Source organism: Chamaea fasciata, unplaced genomic scaffold (assembly GCF_029207755.1).
Source record: "Chamaea fasciata isolate MVZ Bird 193981 ecotype frontalis unplaced genomic scaffold, bChaFas1.0.hap1 SCAF_3, whole genome shotgun sequence".
Lineage (NCBI taxonomy): Eukaryota > Metazoa > Chordata > Aves > Passeriformes > Sylviidae > Chamaea > Chamaea fasciata.
The window spans coordinates 15,968,622-15,990,214 of record NW_027094088.1 but is presented as its reverse complement, the minus strand read 5'-3'; the positions used below and the strand labels follow the sequence as shown (position 1 = coordinate 15,990,214).

The following is a 21,593-nucleotide window of genomic DNA, read 5'->3' as shown; positions in this document are numbered from 1 at the left end:
TGAGGCATCAACACTGTCTCCAACTGAATGGAGATGGGACTTGTGCCAGCAAACAGCAAATCTCCTCAAGCTATCTTCTGGGCCTGCCCTCTCCCCTCCCCCACAGGCCTTCTCTGTGCAGTTTTTTTAGCTAATCCGAAGAAAGAAAAATAACCCTGGTTTGAAATAAAGATCACACAGCTAGTGATGGCTTTTAAAAAGCCCTTCTGAATTGGCTCTGCCTTCCTCTCCCCGGTGGAATGGTGCTCTTAATAGGCTGGCTCCAGGCAAAAAGCCTGTCTGAGTGAATAACCCCCAAGTGCTAAGTGCATTTTTGATGCTGAAGCCTACAATCAGGGCTGTGAACTTTGGGCTTGTAGGAGTTGTGCTGATGGGTGCATTAGCCAGTCATTAAGTGCCAGGCAATTTATGATTGACAGCAAAACACCAAGGCGGCTTAAAGAAGGGCTCAGATGCATTTTGAGGTGTTTGGTCCTTTTCTTGGTGAGAAGGTGATACATAGGTAATGTCCTGGTCATGGAAGAGGAGGCAAAGGGAAGGGCTGCTTCTGTGCATCCACGTTCTGCAGCAGTGTTTGATGAGAGTGTGTCCTCTTCTCCTTGTCCATTCTTCAGGACACCCATCATTGCTGGGGGGCTGTTTGTGATCGACAAGGCCTGGTTCAATCACCTGGGGAAGTACGACAGTGCCATGGACATCTGGGGTGGGGAGAATTTTGGTGAGTTGTTCTTCATCCTCCTATGCCTCGCTGCATTGGCTTCCCTTTCTGAGTCATGCCAGATGCATACAAGGTCATTTCACACTTCCCTTTGAATGTTCTGGGTGGTTTCCCTCATTTATATTCATAGGTTGTGGTCTTAGGAGAGTGAGAGATCCAGCAACCACCAATGATGGGAAGTGGGCAATTGTTGGTACTTGGGACTGCCTGCCTTCCTTGCCGCTTTGATTTTTTGTGGGTAAATACCTTCAGCCACACAGTTTTCAGCTTTGGTGGTACCAACAGATGAGAGAACACTACATGCACCCTCCTATTCCTTCCTGATCTTATTTTTCCCTTAATAAAGCAAAGAATATGTCTTATTCCATTAATGACAGCATTTTCAAGCTATGAACTGAGGTATCAGTCCCTCCTTGAGTTTGCAGAGTACCCGAAACTGTAGCTCCATCAGCTTGCAGCAAACAGGTGACAAAGTACCAGGTCTGCTTATCCATTCCTGTATCCCTGGGTGGCTGAGTGCTGCCTGGTTCTCTGTGATACTATCACTTTCCATGCACCAAAAAAATGGTTAAGCTGACCTAAATTCTGTCCCCTCTGGCCCTTATCATGGGACAAGATGGACATAAAGAAATCTCCTGCAAGCACGTTTGAGAGGACACATGAAAGAGGTAACAGCCTGTCCCTTGTCCCCTTACCCCCTTGTCAAGCAGAGCTGGATGGGGCTGTGCTGTTCTCCCTTTGAAGCTACAGTGATGCTGTGGATCTGAACAATAGACTGTACCCACGAAAGAAGGGGGAGGCACTCGATGTCAGGCAGACAGGTCAGACCCTGGCTTTAATAGCTTGCACCTCTGGGGAGTGGGGCTAGCCAGGAAGGAAGGCTCTTGTGTCTTAACACACACAGCAGTGCTGTCAGTCATCCAAGGGAGCAGATGCTGCTGCCTTGCAGTCATCCATCCGCTGCCTGGCACTGGTGTTTCCTTCACATGCCTTGTCCCTCTAGATATATTTTATTTATTTATATCTTATTATGCAGTAGGAGTCTCACTCTTTCATGCTTTCTCTCTGCGGGCGGGTATCTTGCCTCTGGACTGACCCGGGGTGTCTGAGTGGGGTGGCTGTGAGGAAACTTGGGAGGGAAGTGGCAGCCCTCCCACGTCCCCTTCTGGATCAATAGCCCAAACAAAGCATTCAAGAAGGGATCTAGACAGGAGAAGAGCGGGAGAGGAACTGCTGTGCTGTGCCTGACCTGCTGTCTGTGCTCATCATTCGTCTTTGACAGCAGCCAGCAGGAGCTGCTCCTGGGAGATGAGCAGTGACAGGACAGCCTGCTCTTCGGGGGAAGCTGCACCCTGGCAGCTTGTCCCATGTCTTGTAACAGCAGGCATTGTGCTCCTTATGCCTGGTTATGGCCTCTCCTGCAGAGGAGAGGTTTCCCTTACTGGGAATGCTATGCCCCAGGAGGCTGGTCCTGACCAAACATGCACTGGCAGTGCTGCAGGGTGTACCAGGGCTTTGTGTGACAAAGGAAAGCAAAATCAAGGTTAACATTGCAACAACAAAGTGCTGGTCTGCACAGCAGCAGGGCAGATCCCATCTTACCCATTGCCCTGGGAGCAGAAGCATGCCTGGCTCATAACACCATCTCCTGCAGGCGCAGCAGTTGAGGGCAGCATGTCCCATCTCTCCTTTGCACCTTGCTGGCCTTGGTCAGCTCTGGGCAGGGAATGGACAGCAGGAGCTGACCTGTTTGTTTGGGGCACTTGCAGTGAACCATGCTCTTCTTGGTAGCTTCATCCTGAGGGGGTACAGGACTCTGGTCCTGAGGGGCAGCACTGCTGCCTTTGATGTTATTGGTGGGGCAGCTGGAGGGGCCTGGAGGCTTCAGGCAGAACCAAAGTAGCACAAGGACACTGTAGCTGTTTCGTGTCTCAAATTTACTGAATTCCCTGTAGATGAGTAATGGCAGGAAGGACTTGCAGGCCAGCAATAAGTGCTAGAGGTATTTTGCTGAATTAAGGCCAAGTCCTGTGCACCCCAACATGTACTGCTCACACCCCTCATGGGGGTCACTTGGAGGGGACATGTGCACTGGCAACTTCTCTTGAGGGTCAAGGGAAGCACCCTGTTGGTTCCTGATCCCCTGGCTCCTCTGAGCTGACCCTGTACCATGCTTTAGATGGTGCTTCAGTTTACCTTCCCTTGGGGCACTTAGCTCTTGGCTGCCTGTCCAGAGATCTTGTTTGTTACCTGCCATGGATGGCTCCATGCATGATCCCTCCCTGTGGAAACTTGTGCTTTTATGGTTTCTGCTGTACCTGGGGCAGGCTCTGCAGGGTGCAACTAGCCTGAAGCAGAGAGCTCGGACTCCTCAGCATCTCCTGTGTGCTGTGTCCTCGTTCCAGTTCATAGTACACAGAGTTGACCTCTTCATTTGGCTTTAAAAAGATCCAGCAAGGACTGAATGGTGTGATTCTTTCCCTTTAAGCACATCAGGGAGCTGCTCTTCTCCCAGGCCAAGCAGAAGGACCAGAGCAGGGGAAGGCAGGTTGCAGTGGCCACGCTGTGCTCCACAGCTGCTCAGCTGGTTGACCCCTTGTGTGGGGTGCCCTTGTGACTGACACAGCAGTGCCAGCAGTGGCCAGTGCTGTGTCACACAGACAAGTGACAGCAACAGCCACGTGCGAGGGGAACTGAGAGCAGCAGCTTAGAGTGGCCTCATCCTGCCATAATCTCATTTCTCTGCAGCTGTGATTAAGGCTGCTCCCAATATAGCACCAGGACATGGTACAAGGGCACATTTTATTGGCCTCTTAATACCCAGCACTGGGGAAAGTGGTGAGGCTCCAGCTGCTGTTGGCAGCTCTTTCATGTAAACATGGCAGTGAAGGGAAGGGGAGGGAATTTCTGGAAAGGAACACTGCTCCCTGCTGTGCTTTCCCACTCCTGCCATTGCTTGTCCCTGCTGCCAGGGCCAGCTGTTGGGGATGGGATCAAAGCCTTGGATTTTGGACCCAGGCATCAAGGCAAGAAGGCTTTGCAGCTGTGTCAGCCTCCCATTTCCATCAGCTCTGGAGCAGGTGGGTGTGGGAGCAGGATGGGGGCAACATGTACCTGGCTCCCACCTCTGCAGTCGCTCAGGGCTGAGCTGTGTGTGCTCAGAGGGCTTTGGAGTTCCAGGCTCCAATGGGCCTTTACTCCCTGAAGCTGTGAGCTGTTTTTGGAGGACCGGAAGCTCTGTAAGCCCGCAGTGCCTGCCCTTGAAGGAGGAGGAGTCCTGTCCACACTGCCCAATTCCTGCCGCAGGTGCTTGTCTTGCCAGCATCCGACCTGGGGACAAGTCATCTTTGTGCTGGCATATACGAGGGGACTGCTGGGAGCACAAACTGGCAAAGACAATGGATGTTCTTCTGTCTTAATTCTGTAGTTAAATGGGGGATATGTGTGAAAAGGAATTACTAGTTTTGAAGTAGATAATTGCTACACACAGCTCTGCACTGTCAACAGATGATAAAATAGGATTCAAAGAACTCCAGAATCCTTTTCATTTTAGTTTCATTTCTTTTCCACGCCAGTTCTGTCTGAGCATGACTGTCTGACAATAGAGCTACAGATTCATAGCTTCATAAGCATCAGGACCAGATGGACCCATTAGATCAGCCATTCTGCTTACCCTTCCTACCTCATCCAGCTCCCTGCCAAGTGTTTTATAACTTCTATCAGTTGTGCCACAGGCTCATTTTCCTTGAGAAGGGCCCCGTGGGCCAGCCATAGAGTGCTTGGAGTGACTGGGAGACATTTCCAATACTGACAGCTTCTCCAGATTTTTGGGATAATCCCTCCCACCACTGACCTTTGCTTGTGTGAAGGTGTGTGCCTTATTTGATTGCAGCATTGGCACTGAAGGCCCAGAGGACCTGGGCAGGGTAAGCTCCTGTCCATTTTGGGACTGGCGATGGATGCACAGCTCACTTTGCAGAGTCAGTGGTGAGTTCATAAAGATAATGACAGTTGTAGTCATTAATGGAGAGAATTCATAGCCTCTCCTGGTGAACTAGGCAGCCCTTTGGAGGGAAGTGACTCTGAAACAGGCAGTGCAGAAGTAATAAGGGAGGCACAAAACTGGCAAGAAGATTCTGCAGCGTATGAAAAGGGACCTGCTTACCGTCTCACGCTCACCATTGTGATAGCACCTGCTGTGCTAGAGGCAGGTTTCAAGTGCACTGACTTCAAACAGCTTGCAAAGAAGCTTTGAAATGTGCTTTTAAGGCCGTTGTGCCTAGGAAAGCCCGTCTGGTAATTGATTTACCCTAGTTAAATGTAGCAGAGGATGAAGTAAGAGCTAACACCAGGATTCAGACTGCTCCAGGACAGAAAAACAAAGTGCTGAAGCTGCTTCTCTTACAGAAATCTCTTTCCGTGTGTGGATGTGTGGAGGGAGCCTGGAAATCATCCCCTGTAGCCGTGTTGGGCACGTCTTTCGAAAGAAACATCCATACGTCTTTCCAGAGGGAAATGCCAATACATATATTAAGTAAGTGATTTGTACTTGCTTTGTTTTTTTTGTGAAACAGCCTTGTAGGGAGTGGAGGAGCAGAAAAGACAGGCAGGGGAGTTTGTTTGGAAAACTTTGAAATATCCTTGGGTAGGAATTTCTTGAGCTGAAGAAAATGTAAGTCAATACAACTGTCCCGTAGGATTTCTCCAGTGTCGAGAATATGACAGAAGTAGGACACTGATATGGTAGCTTTCGTCAGCACAGAAATGGAGGGATGGCCCCAGCACATCTCTGAGCGCTGGCTTCTGGGACATCAGATGGTTTAGACCTTGGGGTCATCAGAACACATTTATAATGACCTGAAATCAGGCTGTCAGCAATGTCTGTCAGTAGCCAGTGACCTTAGCTGAGGGCTTAGTTGGGCTGAGCTGAACCAGAAAATTTGGTTCCCAGTGCCTCCCTGGGATAGGGGCCAAAGAGCTTGCTGGAGTGGGTGGCTCTGTCTCCAGGCTGGTGCTCTCTCCTGAACAGAGGCAGCAGTGGGCTTCACTGGCTGGCATGGGCACCCAAGGGACTGCCAGGGCATCCCAGCTGAAGGGCACCTCTCCTCACACACAGGAACACGGACTGAATCAGGGACTGAAAGGGCTGCCTGAAATGTGCTAAGATCCTGGAAACATCAGGCAAAGAAGGAGGAAATCCAGAAGTGGGAATAGGCATGGGAAAGATGATCAGAGCAGCTAGTGAGGTCAGGAAGGATTTCCTCCATTTTCAGAATGTGAGGCTGAACGTTGTTGCTTAAGTGAATGACAGAGAAAAGCACTGGGGGAACTTACAGTAAATGCAGGGTTGTTTCTGAGCTAACCTGCAGCTGTGAGTGCTTGCACACCAGGCTTTCCTTTTAGTGTGGGTTTCCCACTGTTAGAAAGAGCCAGTAGCATTTGTGAAGACCCAGGTGTCTGCCACAGGGTTACTGCAGCTGACCCAGGCTCTCTGCAGCTTCCTCAGCCTTTGCTTGAGTCAAGGGGGAGTGCAAATTATACCTCTCACTAACACCTAATGTGTGATTTCCAGCCACACAGTGTGTGGATCAGGAGGGGGATGGCGGTGACAGGCACAGGGCATTGCTGGCATCAAGGAGCAGAGCACAAATTTGAGACTCACTAGGAAGGTTCTTGCTTTCAGTGGTGAAACAAGACTACTTCAGAGGGGCCTCGGATGTGGCAAAATCTCCACTGCTGGAGTCGCTGCAAACGTGAGTGGAAAGGTGGTGCCTGCATTGCATCACCTGCAGGAGGAGTAAGGGGAGCTGGAATGGGTGCAGCTCTTCTGACTCCCTGTCGGGCACAGGCCCCTGGGGACTAGGGGGGTGTCTGTGTCAAGCCTGGGTGTGAGCTTGGCATTTATCCCCATGCTTCTTGTAAACTCGAATGAGATCGAGAAGCCAAACAAAGCTTTCTGGGGAGGGCTAGGTACAGATGTAGACACTGATTTAGTCATCTCTTGTGCGAGAGCACTTAGACTATTGCCTTAGAGAGAGAGAGGAGGAAGCCCATGAATCAGCAAGGAACTGAAAATCAGTCTGGAGAAATGTACCTGTAGGCATCAGGAGCTGGGATGTTATTAACCTTAGGGTATCTATCAGCCTTAATGTTACAGAGTATAGACTGAGAGGAGAAGCAGCTCCTGGCAACCTGATGCTCTGTAGCACTTCTGTTTAAATAGAGGTGTTAGCAAAAAATATCTCCACCTTTCTGCCAGATACTGATTGTTTTTCCACAGAGCCCGTACTTCAGTGTGAGAGACAGCTCAGGCTCCAGTGCTGGCTTCATGTGCAAAATAATCCTTTTTTGAGCACCTGGGACTTGGCTGCATCCAGAGCCTTCCCACAGCACCTGCAGCTTAGTGGTGTGGCAGCAATAACTTGGAGGCACTGGCCTGCCTTGGAGAAGGAGTTTGGAGGACTCCCCTGATGTGGGCAGGGATAGGCAGATAGGCATGGAGCAAGAAATCTATTTGCAAGACGAGTTAGAGCCATCTGAAGTCAACGGAAGATTTGCTGAGGTTCAGAAACCTTCTGCAGACACCTGGCTGCTGTGGGAGACTGGCATTGTGCTGCAGCACCGTGGTGGGGTGATTTCTTTTTAAGTTTTGAATGCTGAGGTTTGCCTCAGTGAAATCCAGGAGTCCAAAGCAGGGGAGTCCATTCAGGATTGAAACAAATATTTGCAAATCCTTAGCAAACTTTCCAAAGCTCCATCCCGGCCACTAAATAAAACCCCACGCACTTCTGCCTTGGAGATGATGCTTAAGACAACCTTCAGTTCTGGGTCTGATGGATGAAAAGCATCCAGCTGAGTTTGAAATGGTGACTTCCTCATCCAGGCTTTATTTATTTGGCCTGACATGTTTGGTCCCTGGAGTAACAGGAAGGAAGGAGTACCTTATCTAGTAGTGAGGGATGTGCTGGCTCAGAGGAAGCTTGGGTGAAGACCAAGCTGAGGGTGGGAGGAGGGCAGGATGGGTCAGTTGGTACATTTTGGAAGATGTCCCCTTGCAGGGTACCTTGGTTTCAGTGTGTCCCGTTGCCCCCCTCAGGAACACCAAGCGCACAGCGGAGGTGTGGATGGACGAGTTCAAGCAGTACTACTACGCCGCCCGGCCCGCAGCCCAGGGGAGGCCTTTTGGGAAGTAAGGATTCTTCCTCTGCTGCCTGTGCCCTACCTGCTGCAGTGGGTGCTACCAGAGACATCCCCTGCTGTGGAAACCTGCCTGCATTGTTTCTGTAGTGATGATAAAATACTGATGATAGGCACGTGCTACAGCAGTGGGGTGGATAAAGCAGCCAGTTTAAATGCTGTGCTGGGTTATTCCAGGGAGTGAACCAAACCCAGGTGGGAGAGAAGCCCCTCTGCCTCTGTCCTGTCGTTGGCATTACGTAGAACTACTTTTGATCCCAGAGTGGAGTTTGGCAGAGAGAGTCCAGAGGTGTTGGTGGCAGCTGACAGGCAGAAAATCATCAAATTTTTGGGCTGCTGATGCTTTATTGGAAAGAAGCAAGTGTTTGTGTGCAGGGAGTTTGCCATTCATTCTGTGAGAAGTCAGAAATGCCTCCCTGTCAGGAGGACTGTATTTCTCATTTTCACGTGCTCCTCTTTGCCTTAGAAAGTTTCCTTCAGACTCCAGGGGGTTCTGAATCCAAACTTGAATTCCTTGTGACCACTCTTCAATCTCCAGGATAAATAAGTTGAAGTCCTGGTGACTCCCCTGTTTCCAGTGAATTAATATGCTCCTCCCATCCATCAGCACAGAATGAAGTAGCAGCTCTGTCCTCTGCTTAGTGTAGTAGGATATAGAGAGGTTGACCGGTGTGAAAAGGAGGTACTGGAGGCTTCTGACTATTCCATAAAAGCCAGATCATAACAGCTCCACAGGTGGAGGCTGACCCATGGAGGAGCTGGAGTTTTGAAAATGTCATTGTACAGCACAGTCCCTCAGCAGAAATTTTGTCCTGATTAATAAAGTATTTCACTATGTGATTAACTTCTGCTGTCTTACCAGTGTGTTCAGGTGCTCTTGCAAATCAATGTCTGCTGTAGTCCTGTAAACCAAGAGTAACTTAGAATAGCAAGTAGCATACTTTAATTTCCTAATATGTTAATATATTCAGGTAAGGGTTATTGGATAGTAGACAGCATACATTTTTTACTAATCATTTTTAAATGACTCTGCTCTTCCATGAACCATTTCAGCTCCAGACTCCTTGTTAAAATGACAGTATGTCATCATGCCGTTTTACCAAGTGAGGCCTCCAAAGAGAAAGAGATCAAAACAACTGCTGAAGCTCATGCAGAGAGAAACCAGAGCTGCTGATGCTCTGGTGTTTGCTGTCTGTGCATTTCTGATGGGTTTCTCTCAGCCTCCCTTTTTGATGTGTTTGGGTCTCATCTTGATCATTTCCATTGACGTATCTCTGTGATATTTTCTTCCCACAGCATCCAGAGCAGAGTGGAGCTGCGGAAGAAGTTGAAATGCCACAGCTTCAAGTGGTACCTGGAAAATGTTTATCCCGAACTTCGGTACGGATGTGCGATCTCCACCTGCGTCCAGCAGGGCACTGGGGTGCCCCATCCCTCCCACCTGCCCAACAAGAGCTTTCTTCTGCCCCAGAGACATAGGCACCCCCTCCTTTGTGCTTCACAGAAGGGGAGAGTGAATTCTGTGCTGGCTTTAAACACATCTTGCTCACAGTGTGACATACTGCAGGGCTTTGGAGATCCTTGGAGGTCCATTCCAACTCAGGATAGTCTGTGATATCTGCTTCCTCTAAGCTCTGCTGCAGGGCTAGTGAGGGACAAAGCACCCGTTATTCCCGTTTGCTCTCAGGAATTCATTAGGTATTGCCCTGACCATGCTGTGGAACAGGTTGTGTAGGGTAATAAGGGAATTTTCCTCATGAAAGTATCCCAAGGCAGAAAATCCACCATATAACCTCTGCTGGGGTGTTGCAGTACTTAATGACTACTGCTTACTAAACAAGCACCTAATTTCTAAGTCCTTCGACACTGTTCTGTGGTGTTCAGGGCTTCTCTTTTGTGAAACCATTCACTCTAGGATTTTATGACTTGTATTCAGATGGCTCTGCCTTGCTTCTAGCCCAATGCTTTGCTAAATATCGTTGCTTTTGCACAGATATTTTTTAGTCACCAATTTATTCCAGAAACCATTGCATTCATTCCCCCGATCCCTATCAGGACCCATCCTCAGAAAGGACGGTAAAGTTCTAGAGATGCCTTCAGGGAGCTGCTGATGCAATAGCTGAGTGCAGAATCACTGTGTGAAAATGATGATTTATAGCCATTTTCTTTCTTTCTTTCTTTCTTTCTTTCTTTCTTTCTTTCTTTCTTTCTTTCTTTCTCTCTCTCTCTCTCTCTCTCTCTCTCTCTCTCTCTCTCTCTCTCTTTCTCTCTCTCTTTCTCTCTTTCTCTCTTTCTCTCTTTCTCTCTTTCTCTCTTTCTCTCTTTCTCTCTGTTCTCTCTTTCTCTCTTTCTCTCTTCCTCTCTTCTCTCTCTTCTCTCTTTCTCTCTTTCTTCTCTTTCTCTTCTTTCTCTCTTTCTCTCTTTCTCTCTTTCTCTCTTTCTCTCTTTCTCTTCTCTCTCTCTCTTTCTCCTCTTTCTCTCTTTCCTCTCTTTCTCTCTTTCTCTCTTTCTTTCTTTCTTTCTTTCTTTCTTTCTTTTTTGCCATGTGGCATTGCACATCAGCATTTGTGGGCCAATGCCAGGGCTCTGTGACAGTTTGTTATAAAGTTTCCCTCTCCTGTAAGCTGAGTGCTGACCTTCAACCTGCTCACAGCCTACTCCTGGCTCCCCTGTTTGCCTGTGCATTTATTTATTTTTTCCTCTTAAAAAGGTCAGACATCCATCTCGGAGTGCTGCTTCTGCAGCATCCCTGTCCACGTGCTGCTCTCAGTGTTCCAGTATTGTGGTAGATCTTGCTACACCTCATTTTCTCAAGGTGAAATGGTGCAGCCTTACCCCACTGAGCCTCCCTGTGCATGGAGCAGTACCATCTTGTTTTTATGCTGTTCCCACAGAATTCCCGAAGAATCGCTCTATCAGACTGGGATAATCAGGCAAAGGCAGAGCTGCCTGGAGTCACACAAGTCAGAAGACCAAGAGCTCCCCATCCTGAGCTTAAATCCTTGTAACAGCAGCAAGGGCACAGTACCAAAGTCACAGGTAAGATGTATTGTGTATCCCCGTGATGCTGGATGGGAAGAAGCCGTGGGGGCAGCTTCAAGATGATTTCTTAAGGTTGCTAAAGCTCTGTTGGAGGATTTACACGTTCTGCCAGTGTCTTTCCTTAGGCAGCATGTCCTTAAACCCTGGCAACTCCACCTGACCTTGTTGGAGGCCCTGGGCAGCAGCAGGGACCAGTGCAGGAGCCACAGGACAGTGTGTCCCCCTTATCTCTGTGGGAGCCTGTGCTGAGCTCTTCCTGCTGCCCAGGAGCACCACGTGCTGCTCATCTGCACAGATCAAAGGTAAAGAGGATTGTAACTTCCTGTCATCTCTCAGCCTGTTATCTCTCAAAATGGACTGAGTTGCAGTGGCATTTGTAACTTCATAGTCTACATTCTCTCAGTATTGGATTGCCCATTAAACTAGCGAGAATTTAATGACGACGATCTCAGTTTTTTCAGTCTCACTGAGACAAGAAAAAGCTGTATGAATGATGTTCTCAAAAGCACAGCCTAGGAGATGTTAGAGCCCAAGAGGAGGCACATGTGCCTTGTAGCAGAGTTTCTGGAGCAAGACCCTGAAGATGCACACAGCTTCAAAACTCACCTTCAGGCTCCCTTTGTGATTTTGGGCATGTCAGGTAGTTCTGTGTTCCCATCTATAAAACAGGGAGGATATCAATCCCTTGCTTCTCCATGGTTGCCATGAAATAGTTCAGTAGGAAATGGTGTGTTGTGCTTGCTTCCACTCAACTGTACATCCTTAACCCTCATGGTTATATATTCAAACCAGGTAGCTGTGCATATAAAAGGCCCAGCTTGGGAAGACTGCTTTAAATATCCCTGTTTTGTGTGTGCAAACAAAGCATGTCATTATGTGCATCTCTTTCAAAGGCAGTTGCATGCCTGTCTGTAGGCAGGAAATTAATATCTGTTTCACAGCATGGCAAAATCAACAATGACTACTTGAATATTAGTCAGTTCAGAAAATGTAGTTAATATAATTGCAAGTGTCACACAGTTACACTTCTTAAGGTTTCACTGGTTTCCATGTTCCAGAATTGTTTTTCTTTCTTCCACTGCTACATGGACTTTTCACACAAACAGCAGAGAAAGCAAGCTGATGAGAGAAGGTCATCATGTTTTTTAGGGCTAGCTCTGCAGAGGAAAGAAAAAATGTTCTAACGACAACAGCAACTTCCAATGAATTGGCTGTTTTTAAAAAAAATCTGGGAAAATCAGAATGAAAAATGCTGCTGCAAGTTAGTGTTTGAAAATGAAACAGTATTGGTCTTTCTGAAATACCAATTTGATGTGGTATTTTAAAACAAGAAATGTCATGCCAACAAGTTGGATTGTTTCATTCCCACCAAAACCATTTTGTTTTGACATTTCTGTGCAGTAAATTTTTGGAATTTTTCACGCCGTAAACTTTTCATCTTCCTGTTCTGATTCTGCAGCAGTTTGCAATAGGTCAACACTTCCCACTGGATGGCAACTCCATTTCTTGTGCACATCCAGGACTAACTCTGCAAAGGAACGGAAAAATGCATTACAAACAGATTGCAGAATGGCTGCATTCCGTACACAGCAGGAATAGAGAAAAGCTTTTCCTTTTTATCTTTCTGTGTCTTTCTAGGATAGATCTTTGTTACTTGTACCCATGGAGAGTAGTTCAGATTAAAGCAGGATATTTAAACTTTTATTGTGAATAGAAGCTTAAATTTTAATGGCTCAGTTGCCACAAGACCACCTGAACTTGTGGATGACATGGGTGTTACAGTTACCAGGCTGTGTAGGATTGATTATGCAGCAGTCCTGAATGCTACTTGGTTTTGCATTTGTTATACCAGAATAGAGCAATATTCACCTTAAACATACTGAAGTCACGTCTTGTTTACCCTAAGCTTCATTTTGTGAAAAATAGGCTTAGCTAAATCAAAGCTGTGCTTTCATGGCATTCAGTAAGTACCGTGGAAATATCCTGGCTGTTCAAATTCTTTATTATCACTATTATAGTAGCAGTAATTTGGTTGCTTTGATTGCCTTTCCGTAGCTGTCTCCCTGCTGGGCTGCCCCAGCCCTTTACCAACATTTACATGCATGAAGTCTTGGGACTGAGTGTGAGAAGATTTGAGCTGCCATGGTTTGAGGAGAGAGGCACAGGAGCTGTCAGATGGCAATCAATTGCTCTTTACTTTAGGTTTTTCTACCTGTAGTGTAGGGGAAGGGTATTGTGAGACCTCTGGCTACATCCATACTTTGGGTAGAATGATACGAGTACTCAGTGGTGAAATCAGATTTACATCCTTAGCAGGTCTCAAAAAACCTCCCTGATGGTGTCTGGTGTTGGTTCTGAATTACTGAAAGGGGCACTGAGGCACAAGAAGACCCCCACCTTTGTGTAGGAGAGCTCTGTCTTCTCATCCTGGGGATCCACTTGGCCCTTACCTCTCCAGAAGGCCTGGCAGCGGTCAGGCTGGGCTCTGTCCCCTGAGGTGGCTCTCAGAGGGATCTTGAGGTGGTTGAGGACCCCAGGGTAGCTGTCAGGGGGCTCCTGAGTTAGTGATGGGCAGAGATGTTTGTGCAGTGCCCATCCCCAGGGCACAGCAAGCTCTGCCTGTGCTCCTGCCCACTGGAGCCTTGGCACTCCATGCCTTGTTGCATCTCATTTGCTAAATGAACAGATTGATTTAGTTTTTCACGAGAGAAATGCATCTGAGGGAAAATAATTGATCATAATTTTGTCCTTATCTATCTAATGAAGATGTGAGTAGTTGGGGTTTTTTTTTCAAAGCAAGTGTCAGTTGGTATTAGTTCAGAGAGTTTGGAAAAGACATCTGACTGGGATTTATTTAAGTCATTAGCAGCTTCAGGAAAGCTGACATACTTCAGATAAAAAATCTGAAGATGCTTTGACCTGGATATAACACATGTGTAAGCAGTTGCTGCAGGAGGAATGTAAAGCTTAGGCATCTTTCAGACAAGCAAGGAAATGGGGAAGGCTGCAGCATCCATTTCCTGGGCCTGCACCCTGAAATACCTGGGTTTTGCAGCTGAGTGGCTGCCATTGCATTTGAGTGGCATGACCTTGACCCTTCTTGGAAAAGAAAAGCAGTCTGATGATCTGCCTGGTGTGGCTTTGATGCTCATCCCAGTTGGCTTGAGGTCCTCTGTGTGCTGACTAGATCTGCACTTTTTTTTGGAGAGCATTTAGCATCTATCCAAACTAAGTGACCCTCCTGAGACATCTCAGCCATAAACATTTTCTTCTGACCTTCCTCCCCTCAAAAGCCTTCATTCTTCTCCTCCATGGGCATGACCTGCCCTGGCTGTAGGCTGGCTGGAGCTGTGGGAGCAGAGCAAAAGGGCAGCAGTGTCATCTCTGCACCCAGGTTGTCCTGGGCACCTCGTGTCCTTTGCTTTCCCTCTCCTGAGATGTGTGGAAGTGCCAGTTGTATCCCAGGGTCTTTGATGAGGGCAGCACTTTGGTATCCTTAGGTGACTCGTGCAGTCACGTGCCTTGGGAAGTCCTTCCCTGGGATTTTAAGAAGATAAGTGGATAATTAGATTGTTCCCCCTTCTTCAGAAACACATTTCTGTAGCTACTACCCTGCTTTAGGGCACGGCTGGCCTCTCGCTGGGCAGCAGAGGCCTCGCTGTCACGGAGCACTGTGCTCCCATGGCACTGCTCCTTCCCAGGCTGAGGGGCTCCTTGCTCCATCTGTCAGCCAGGCTATGCCAAGCCAAAGGTCGCTCTGGAAAATGATTTCCTCAACTCACAATAGCACTGAGTAACAGTGACAGGTGCCAGCTCAGATGATGCTAAAGCCTTGAGAAGCAGTCACAAGCCTCAGATGAGGGGTTGGTGTTACCTGAGGCTTTGGAGGAAGGGGGTTGCTGGTTGTGCTGTGCAGCTGGTAGCTCTCTTCTCCAAGTCCACCCTCCTTCTCCTTGCTCCGCCACTCCTCCATCTTTGCCTTTGAAAAGGCACGAAATCTTGATGTCAGTTTGTCTTGGTTTGGCAAGACAGGTATCTGCCAGGGAAAGCTGGAGTTTCCCTTGGAATGGAGAATGTAACACCGCCCCCCCCCCCCCCCTTTTCAAATTATTATAATTTTGCAATTAAAGGCCTTTCAGGTAAAGATTTGGGAATAGGAATAACAGTTTCTTTGCTAGAAATATTAAGAATACAAATGTAGTAGTACAAAAAACCAAGCAAACAAAAACAAACCAAAAATCCTAGAAACCCTGACAGAGTCAGAAGTACAGCCTGACATCCTGCTGGTCAGAGTGCTGGAAGCCATCCAAAGTAAGCCCTCCTGGAGGTGCAGATGTGGTTCTCTTGGAGTAGAGGTGGTCTGGTAGAAAGGATCCAGTAATGGCAAGATGGGTCCAGTCTTCCTTTGGGAATCCAGTGGAAAACCAGTGTCTGGTATCCCTACGTCTCAGTTTTTATCTGGATAGGAACGATTTTGCTCCCCCCACTGGGTGGAGCATCTCACAATGGGATGATATAATGTATCATGTCATTGGTGAGCCTTAATGGCCCATTACCAAAAGATATCCCCACGGAGGGTGGAAAGAGATAAGGAACAATGCCCTACCCGATTTTAACAGCTGGCCCATTATAAGGAGGCAGCCGCCCCCTCCCCCCTGGAGCTACAAGAGATTAGAAGAGATACTTCCCCTGGAGTTACACCTTCCCAACCAGTTTCAACAGATGAAATAGAATAAATACTTTTTGGTTACATAACCCAAGTCTTACCTCATATATCTGTTTTCCTTTGGTTCTGGGTCAGCTTTAAACCCTGATGTCATCTCCTCAGACGAGTCTGCAGCCCTGAAGCCATGCTAGCTCCTTGCAGGGCTCTTTAGGAGCACCATGGGCTGCCCCATCCACCACAACCTCTGTGGTGCAAAGCTCTGCTGCTGTTAATACTGGGCTAGCCACATCAGTGTGCCAGGGATTAGGAGATAAAGTAGTTCCTCGTGGAAAAAAAAAAATAATCCCAACTCATAAAAATAAGGGAAGAGAAGGGATCCGATAAAAATTTGTGTGGCTATGGGCATGTATTATAACTCAAAGTCTTTCATGGATTCTGTGGTGTTCATCTGACTTCCTTCCTCCCCCTTTAAATTTCTTCATTTTCTGCATAATTTTCTTTGGCTTTCATCTAGGGCTGAAAGGGAAGAAGACATGATTAGAGCTGGATAAAACATTTTCAACAGGACTGGCTTCCATAAAAAGCCATTCTGCCGAGATAGATGAGCTGTGTGAAAATCTGTCAGCTGAGATAAAGACAGTGGAAGGACAGCCTGAGGGCAGGAGGGTAGGATCCAGTGTCAGCTGTGGAAGTGATGCACACATCCAGCTCTGGAGGCCTCACTTCTTATGATGAACAACAGGAAAATGGTTACCACCACCCTTTCTATCCCATGGTCCACTGCTGGATGAGAAGATGGCCCTGCCTTGAGAGGATGTGAATATTGTGAAGGTTTGAACATAACCTGATCTGGGAAAAAAATCATGGAGAGCCTCTGGTAGGAGCAGTTTTCCATTAGATAACCTCAGTGAACCAAGAAAGTTGAGATTTCAAAACAAACAAAAAAGTCCCATGGCCTGAGTAAATTGGAGAATTCAACCTATACACAAGTTACAGGATTAACTGGCTGCTGCTGAGAAGCCTCAGGGGTGCAGCTTCAGCCCTATCCTGAGCTAAAATGACAAACAATTGGTTAAAAATGTAAAGCAGGTTTTGAAAGCAGCTTGTAGCAGCGTGGGTGCCAAGAACAGATGTTGGAGCTTGCCCCATAGGGTTTAGTTCTTCACAGATGCTGGACTAATTTGGCACCTGATTTCCCAGGCTGGTGGTTTACCCAGCAGCTGATAGCGTGCATCGTTGGGATGTCTGGAATGTGTTCACTGTAGGATCAGGTAAGCCTGCTCCATATGACAAAGAGAAGTAGTTGCCAGAAGGCCCTTTGGGTGTGGATTACAGCTTTGAAAATGAATGCTTGTTATGTACTCAGATCCTGGGCAGCTCTTGCTGAGGAGCCTATGGGCAGGCTGTTCAGAAAGCCAGGTTTGATTTCCGTGAGCTGGTGGGGAATAGTGGGCTAAGAAGCAGAGAGTATGAGGATCACAGTGTGAAGTCCTTGTGGAGCTGGGTCTGCTGTGCAAAAGAGTGTTTTCCCTTCCAGGTGGCTAAGAACCTGAATGAAAGTGGGATTTATATTCCCAGGAGTTAAATGCCTGTAGCTGTCTGTTTTGAAGTTGATGAGAGGAGTTAGAGCTGCTGATGGTGACAAATACCAAAGGACTGGAAGCATTTCCGTGCTCTAATAACTCATGCTAATGCAACCCAAAACCTCCACCATTCAAAGTCAGGGGAGCTGCAGGCATCCCAGCTCTGAGAGTAGGCCAGCCATTCTTCACATTCCCCTCCAGTACTCAGAAAGCGTTGAAGTCTCCCAGGAGCCCCATTTTTTCAGCCCCAGCCTAATAGCCATATGTTTGAGCACTGCCTTCCCCTCCACTGCCAACACTGCTGCTCACTTCACCTCTCACAGAGCTCTGACTCCTCCATAGCTGAGCTCCCAAATGTTCTGCTTCCTCTTTGCACCTTTTCTTTCACAGCAGGCTCAGAGTTTTCCTAGCCTGTACCCTGTCAAATCATCTGCTGTGGCTCCTGGGGTCTCTTGTGGGAGCCCTTTTGCTCCCTGGCCTTGCTGTCTCTGGCAGGGTTATTGCACTCTGATGGTGAAGGCAGCCTGCTGTTTGTCCTCCAGCCCTGCTCACCTGCCCTGCCACAGCTCAGAAACCTGCATTCCATCTGCTTCCACTGCTGCTGCTCAGAGCCATTTACACAGCAGGAGTTGATCCTGCTTTACACCCTGGCTGGGAGCCCTCAGAAAACCCTTCCAGCCCCACTCTTTCTAATTTCAAAGTTATTGCTCACACAAAGTTACAAGCAAAACACCTGTTCCAGAAGTCCCTCTCCAGGGTTATGTAAAAGCATGGTTTGTGGTTTCCCATCAGCCAAACCAGCTCTTGTCTGCTTGTGCACACACATGAATAACAGGGAGACAGACTGGCTGGGATCCTCTCAGGCAGTGCTCTTGGGTGATATGAGCACAGGTAAGTGATAGAAAATGTTCAGCTGGAATATACATTGGAGTAAACTTCTGTGAAACATTCCTGGGCTAAGCAATGTGTCTGTACATCCATGATGCTTTGTCCAGCACATTTGGAAATCCTCGTCAAACTATCAGCTGCTCCTCTTTTTCTCCCAGAAACATCCAGTGGGGAAAAAGATGGTAATCCCAGAGATTCCCTGTTGTTTGGTTAGCATCACACAGGACAAAAAAAATCTGCTTCTCCAAAGTTTATTTCTGGGGCTGAGAAGCTGATAAAAAGCTGGTGAACATGAAGAAGCAGCAAAAGAAAAAAACCTCCAAGACAGCCTGGTGAAACAGGAATAGCAATGGTTATAGCAAACCAGTACAGCAAACCTTTGAAATTTGGTCCCACTGCCTTGATAGAAAGCAGAGCTTTACCTCTTATTTTTGTGATATTTGGGAACAGAGCCCCAGGAGTTGCAGACATTTGCTATGTATCACCTCTTGTCTCCCACTGACAACTGCAAAGCATCTCTGCTGCTCTTCCCTGAAAAAATAGGATTGTGCATTGTGTGGTTATTAGTGTTCCTGCCTCTCTTCTGCCTTTTCCCCATCCTTTTGTTCTCCAACCACAGCCCAGTTCTGGCCATGGAATCTTTTGTCTCATGAAATGTATCCTTCCAGCAGCTTTTGTAGACATTTTCTTTGGTACCTGCAGTCCCTCAATGACAACTGCAATTTTGGGGAAGCTTGAAACATCCCAGTTACTTCTCCTGGTGCCTCTTAAAGTCAGTGAGGTTTGTGCTTGATTCTGTAAGGGGCAGGATCCAAGCCAAAGTGTTTGTTTTCCAGGCAAAAAAGTAGCAAGAGTCTACACTGCTCTCTCACCACCTTTTTTTTTTTCTTCCCTTGTGCAGGAATGGACATACACATACAACCACCACGTCCACCAGCAGCAGCTGTGTTTGTCTGTGTACACCCTCTTCCCTGGTTCCCAGGTACTGCTGTCACCTTGTAAAGAAGGTGACAACAAGCAGGTGAGCCCTTTTCACTGATCTCCCATTTTCTTTGAAGTTTACTTTCTTTCATCACAGTATTACTGCACATTAAATGGCTTGTGCTCTGACTTCATCTGGGAAGAGCAGTCAATTTGGGAGTGCAGGCTCTGGCCTGTTCAGCCCTTTGCCTCTTAAATGAGTGTGTTGATAAGGATGTCTATTAGTGAGGGTGGTGATCTGGATACTTCAATACAGAAGTCAAACCCAAACTGGCAATTTAGTTCACATGGGCTGCCAGTCAGGCAGCAGATGCTAACATTTCCCTGCAGTTAATCACTGAGCTGGCATTTGAACCAGTGACCTGGGGAAAAAGCTGTTAGTAATATTATCTTTCTGAAGCCAGGCACAGGCCGAGTTAAATGAGTGTGCTTCTGATGGGAAAAACGCTCAGTGTGTGCTCTGCTCAGTGTGGGTTTGGGGACCTTGTACTTGACAGCATCAGGCCACAAGGGCTTGATGACAGCTGTGCTCTTGATGCTGGAGCAGTGCAGTAGAAGCCTCGTGAGGAGGAAGCTCATTCACCTGTTTGTCCTGTCATGTGTTTCCCCTCAGCGCTGGGGCAAGGTCGGGTCACACATTGAGCACATAGCTTCCCGCTTCTGCTTGGACACTGAGACCATCGGGGACACCAATGAGAGCATCAAAGAGCTCGTCATCAACCCCTGTGAGAGCACAGCCCTGAGCCAGCGCTGGGACATGGTGATGTCTTGACCTGCTGGAGGACGTGCACGGCGGGGATGGGCACCGGGACGTGGCTACATGCAGCTGGGATGCACCAGATGGGGCTCAAATCCAAACCATTGGGAGTCCCTGTGTGCTGTGGGACAGGAGGAGAATCATTCACATAAAAATGGGACACGGCACTGCAGGTGGAACAGCAGAGGTTGACCACCAGGTGTGCAGATGGTACTGGCCTGGTGATGGTCAAGGAGGAGGGATGGCAGAAAAACAAGCTTGAAATGTTTTAGAGGGGTACTGGGGCTCCTGCAATGGGCTGTATGGACTTCAGCATGCGCAGCATTGAATAATCTCCTTGGAAACGCTGGTGGAAGAGCCTTTAATGCCTAAAGGAGACCTGGGCTGAGCAAAACAAGCATCTCAGTAGCTCTTGAGGGTTGAGGTGGGTGCACCAGATGGGATATGCCAAGGGATGCTAAGAAACATCGCAGGGGATGAAGTGGAAGACACTGAATTATTTTTGCACTTTGCTGTGGATGTTTCTGTCCTCTGCAGGCAGCATGGATGGAGCTGTGTTGCACATTTGAATTGGTACGTGATCCACGTCCATGTTGTGTGTACAGAGGCAGAGCAGTCCTTGATGGCTGTGGCCAGGATCAGAACAGTGAGTGATGGGGGAATCCTGCTCTGTGCTAACTGCACACTGTGCTTGTTGAATCTCCAAGGCCCAAGCAAACAGAGGATTCACTGCGAGAGATTAAAGGATATAAATTTCTGTCTAGCTGGGAGGAAAGGCAGTAACGTGATTATTTCTCCTCTCTGAAGGCCATGGGTCACTGAAAACTCCCCTAAAATTTTGCTATGTGTCTCTCACTGCTCTGCTTCAGATCTGGACTAATTCAAATTTTCACTTCCATAAAACTAATATTTTTGGTAATTGAAGATAATTGTGTCATATTTCTGTTTCCCAATTTCCAAACTACAGATGAAGGTACTCCCATAAAATGCTGCTACTGATGGAACAGTGAAGGTTTAATTTTTAATTAAAATTAGAGACTGCTCTAAGAAAGGAAAAGGGATATTACCTGGGTTTGATTCCCAGTTCCCTTGTAGCCCACAATGTAAAGTTCTGAAGGAAAGGTTTGGGACTGGCCATTCACACCTACTGGGCAGCGTGGGCCACGGTGTACTTCTCTCTCAAAGTCACCTAGCATAGCCAGACCAGGCAGAAATGATCTGCTCAGCTTTTGGAGATAAGTCTTTTACCAGAGATCATGTCAGGTGCTGCCACTGTGTGTGGGAGTGAGGTGGCTGCCTGAGGAGAGTAGGACAGATGGAGGGGTCGTAGGAATAGAAGACTAGAAGGTCCTTTTCAGCCTGCCTTTCAGGGCAGCTGTCACCACAGCCACAGGTAACAGGCTGTGCATCACCAAGAGCTGTGCCCACAGCTCTCGTGTAGTAACAACTCTCAAAGAGAACTTTCACAGGACTGACAATGTGACTTGAAAAAAATACATCGTTTCTGTCTAAAAATGCTAGGATTTAATGAAAATCCTATCCTTTGTTTCCTGTGCTGCAAACTGCAGGTGAAATACCATAAGCTTTAAGCCTTCAAGTGCTCTCAGCATCCTTTCTTGAATAAATTGCTGGCTTTCAGGATTTTACTGCCTCAGTTTCTCCTCCCTCGGTGCTGGGAGAAAGCCATGTGTATAAATCTTCCCAGCTTTAGAAGCAGAACCAGTATAGCTCTTTATGTGCAAAAGGTCACAGTGCAAAATG

The 21,593-nt window shown here is 47.6% G+C and overlaps 1 protein-coding gene across 1 annotated transcript in view; it reads left to right on the top strand.

Annotated features, from left to right (window-relative positions):
• Positions 1 to 20,751, top strand: part of GALNT14 (polypeptide N-acetylgalactosaminyltransferase 14) — a 92,630-nt gene extending 71,879 nt beyond the window's left edge. Inside the window, exons 9-15 of the mRNA XM_066178136.1 lie at positions 615 to 718; positions 5,126 to 5,252; positions 7,815 to 7,907; positions 9,212 to 9,295; positions 10,810 to 10,954; positions 18,996 to 19,115; positions 19,689 to 20,751. Coding sequence (XP_066034233.1) covers positions 615 to 718; positions 5,126 to 5,252; positions 7,815 to 7,907; positions 9,212 to 9,295; positions 10,810 to 10,954; positions 18,996 to 19,115; positions 19,689 to 19,847 — 832 coding nt within the window. The 3' untranslated portion in view covers positions 19,848 to 20,751. The remainder of the gene's footprint in view (positions 1 to 614; positions 719 to 5,125; positions 5,253 to 7,814; positions 7,908 to 9,211; positions 9,296 to 10,809; positions 10,955 to 18,995; positions 19,116 to 19,688) is intronic.
• Positions 20,752 to 21,593: the final 842 nt, after the last annotated feature.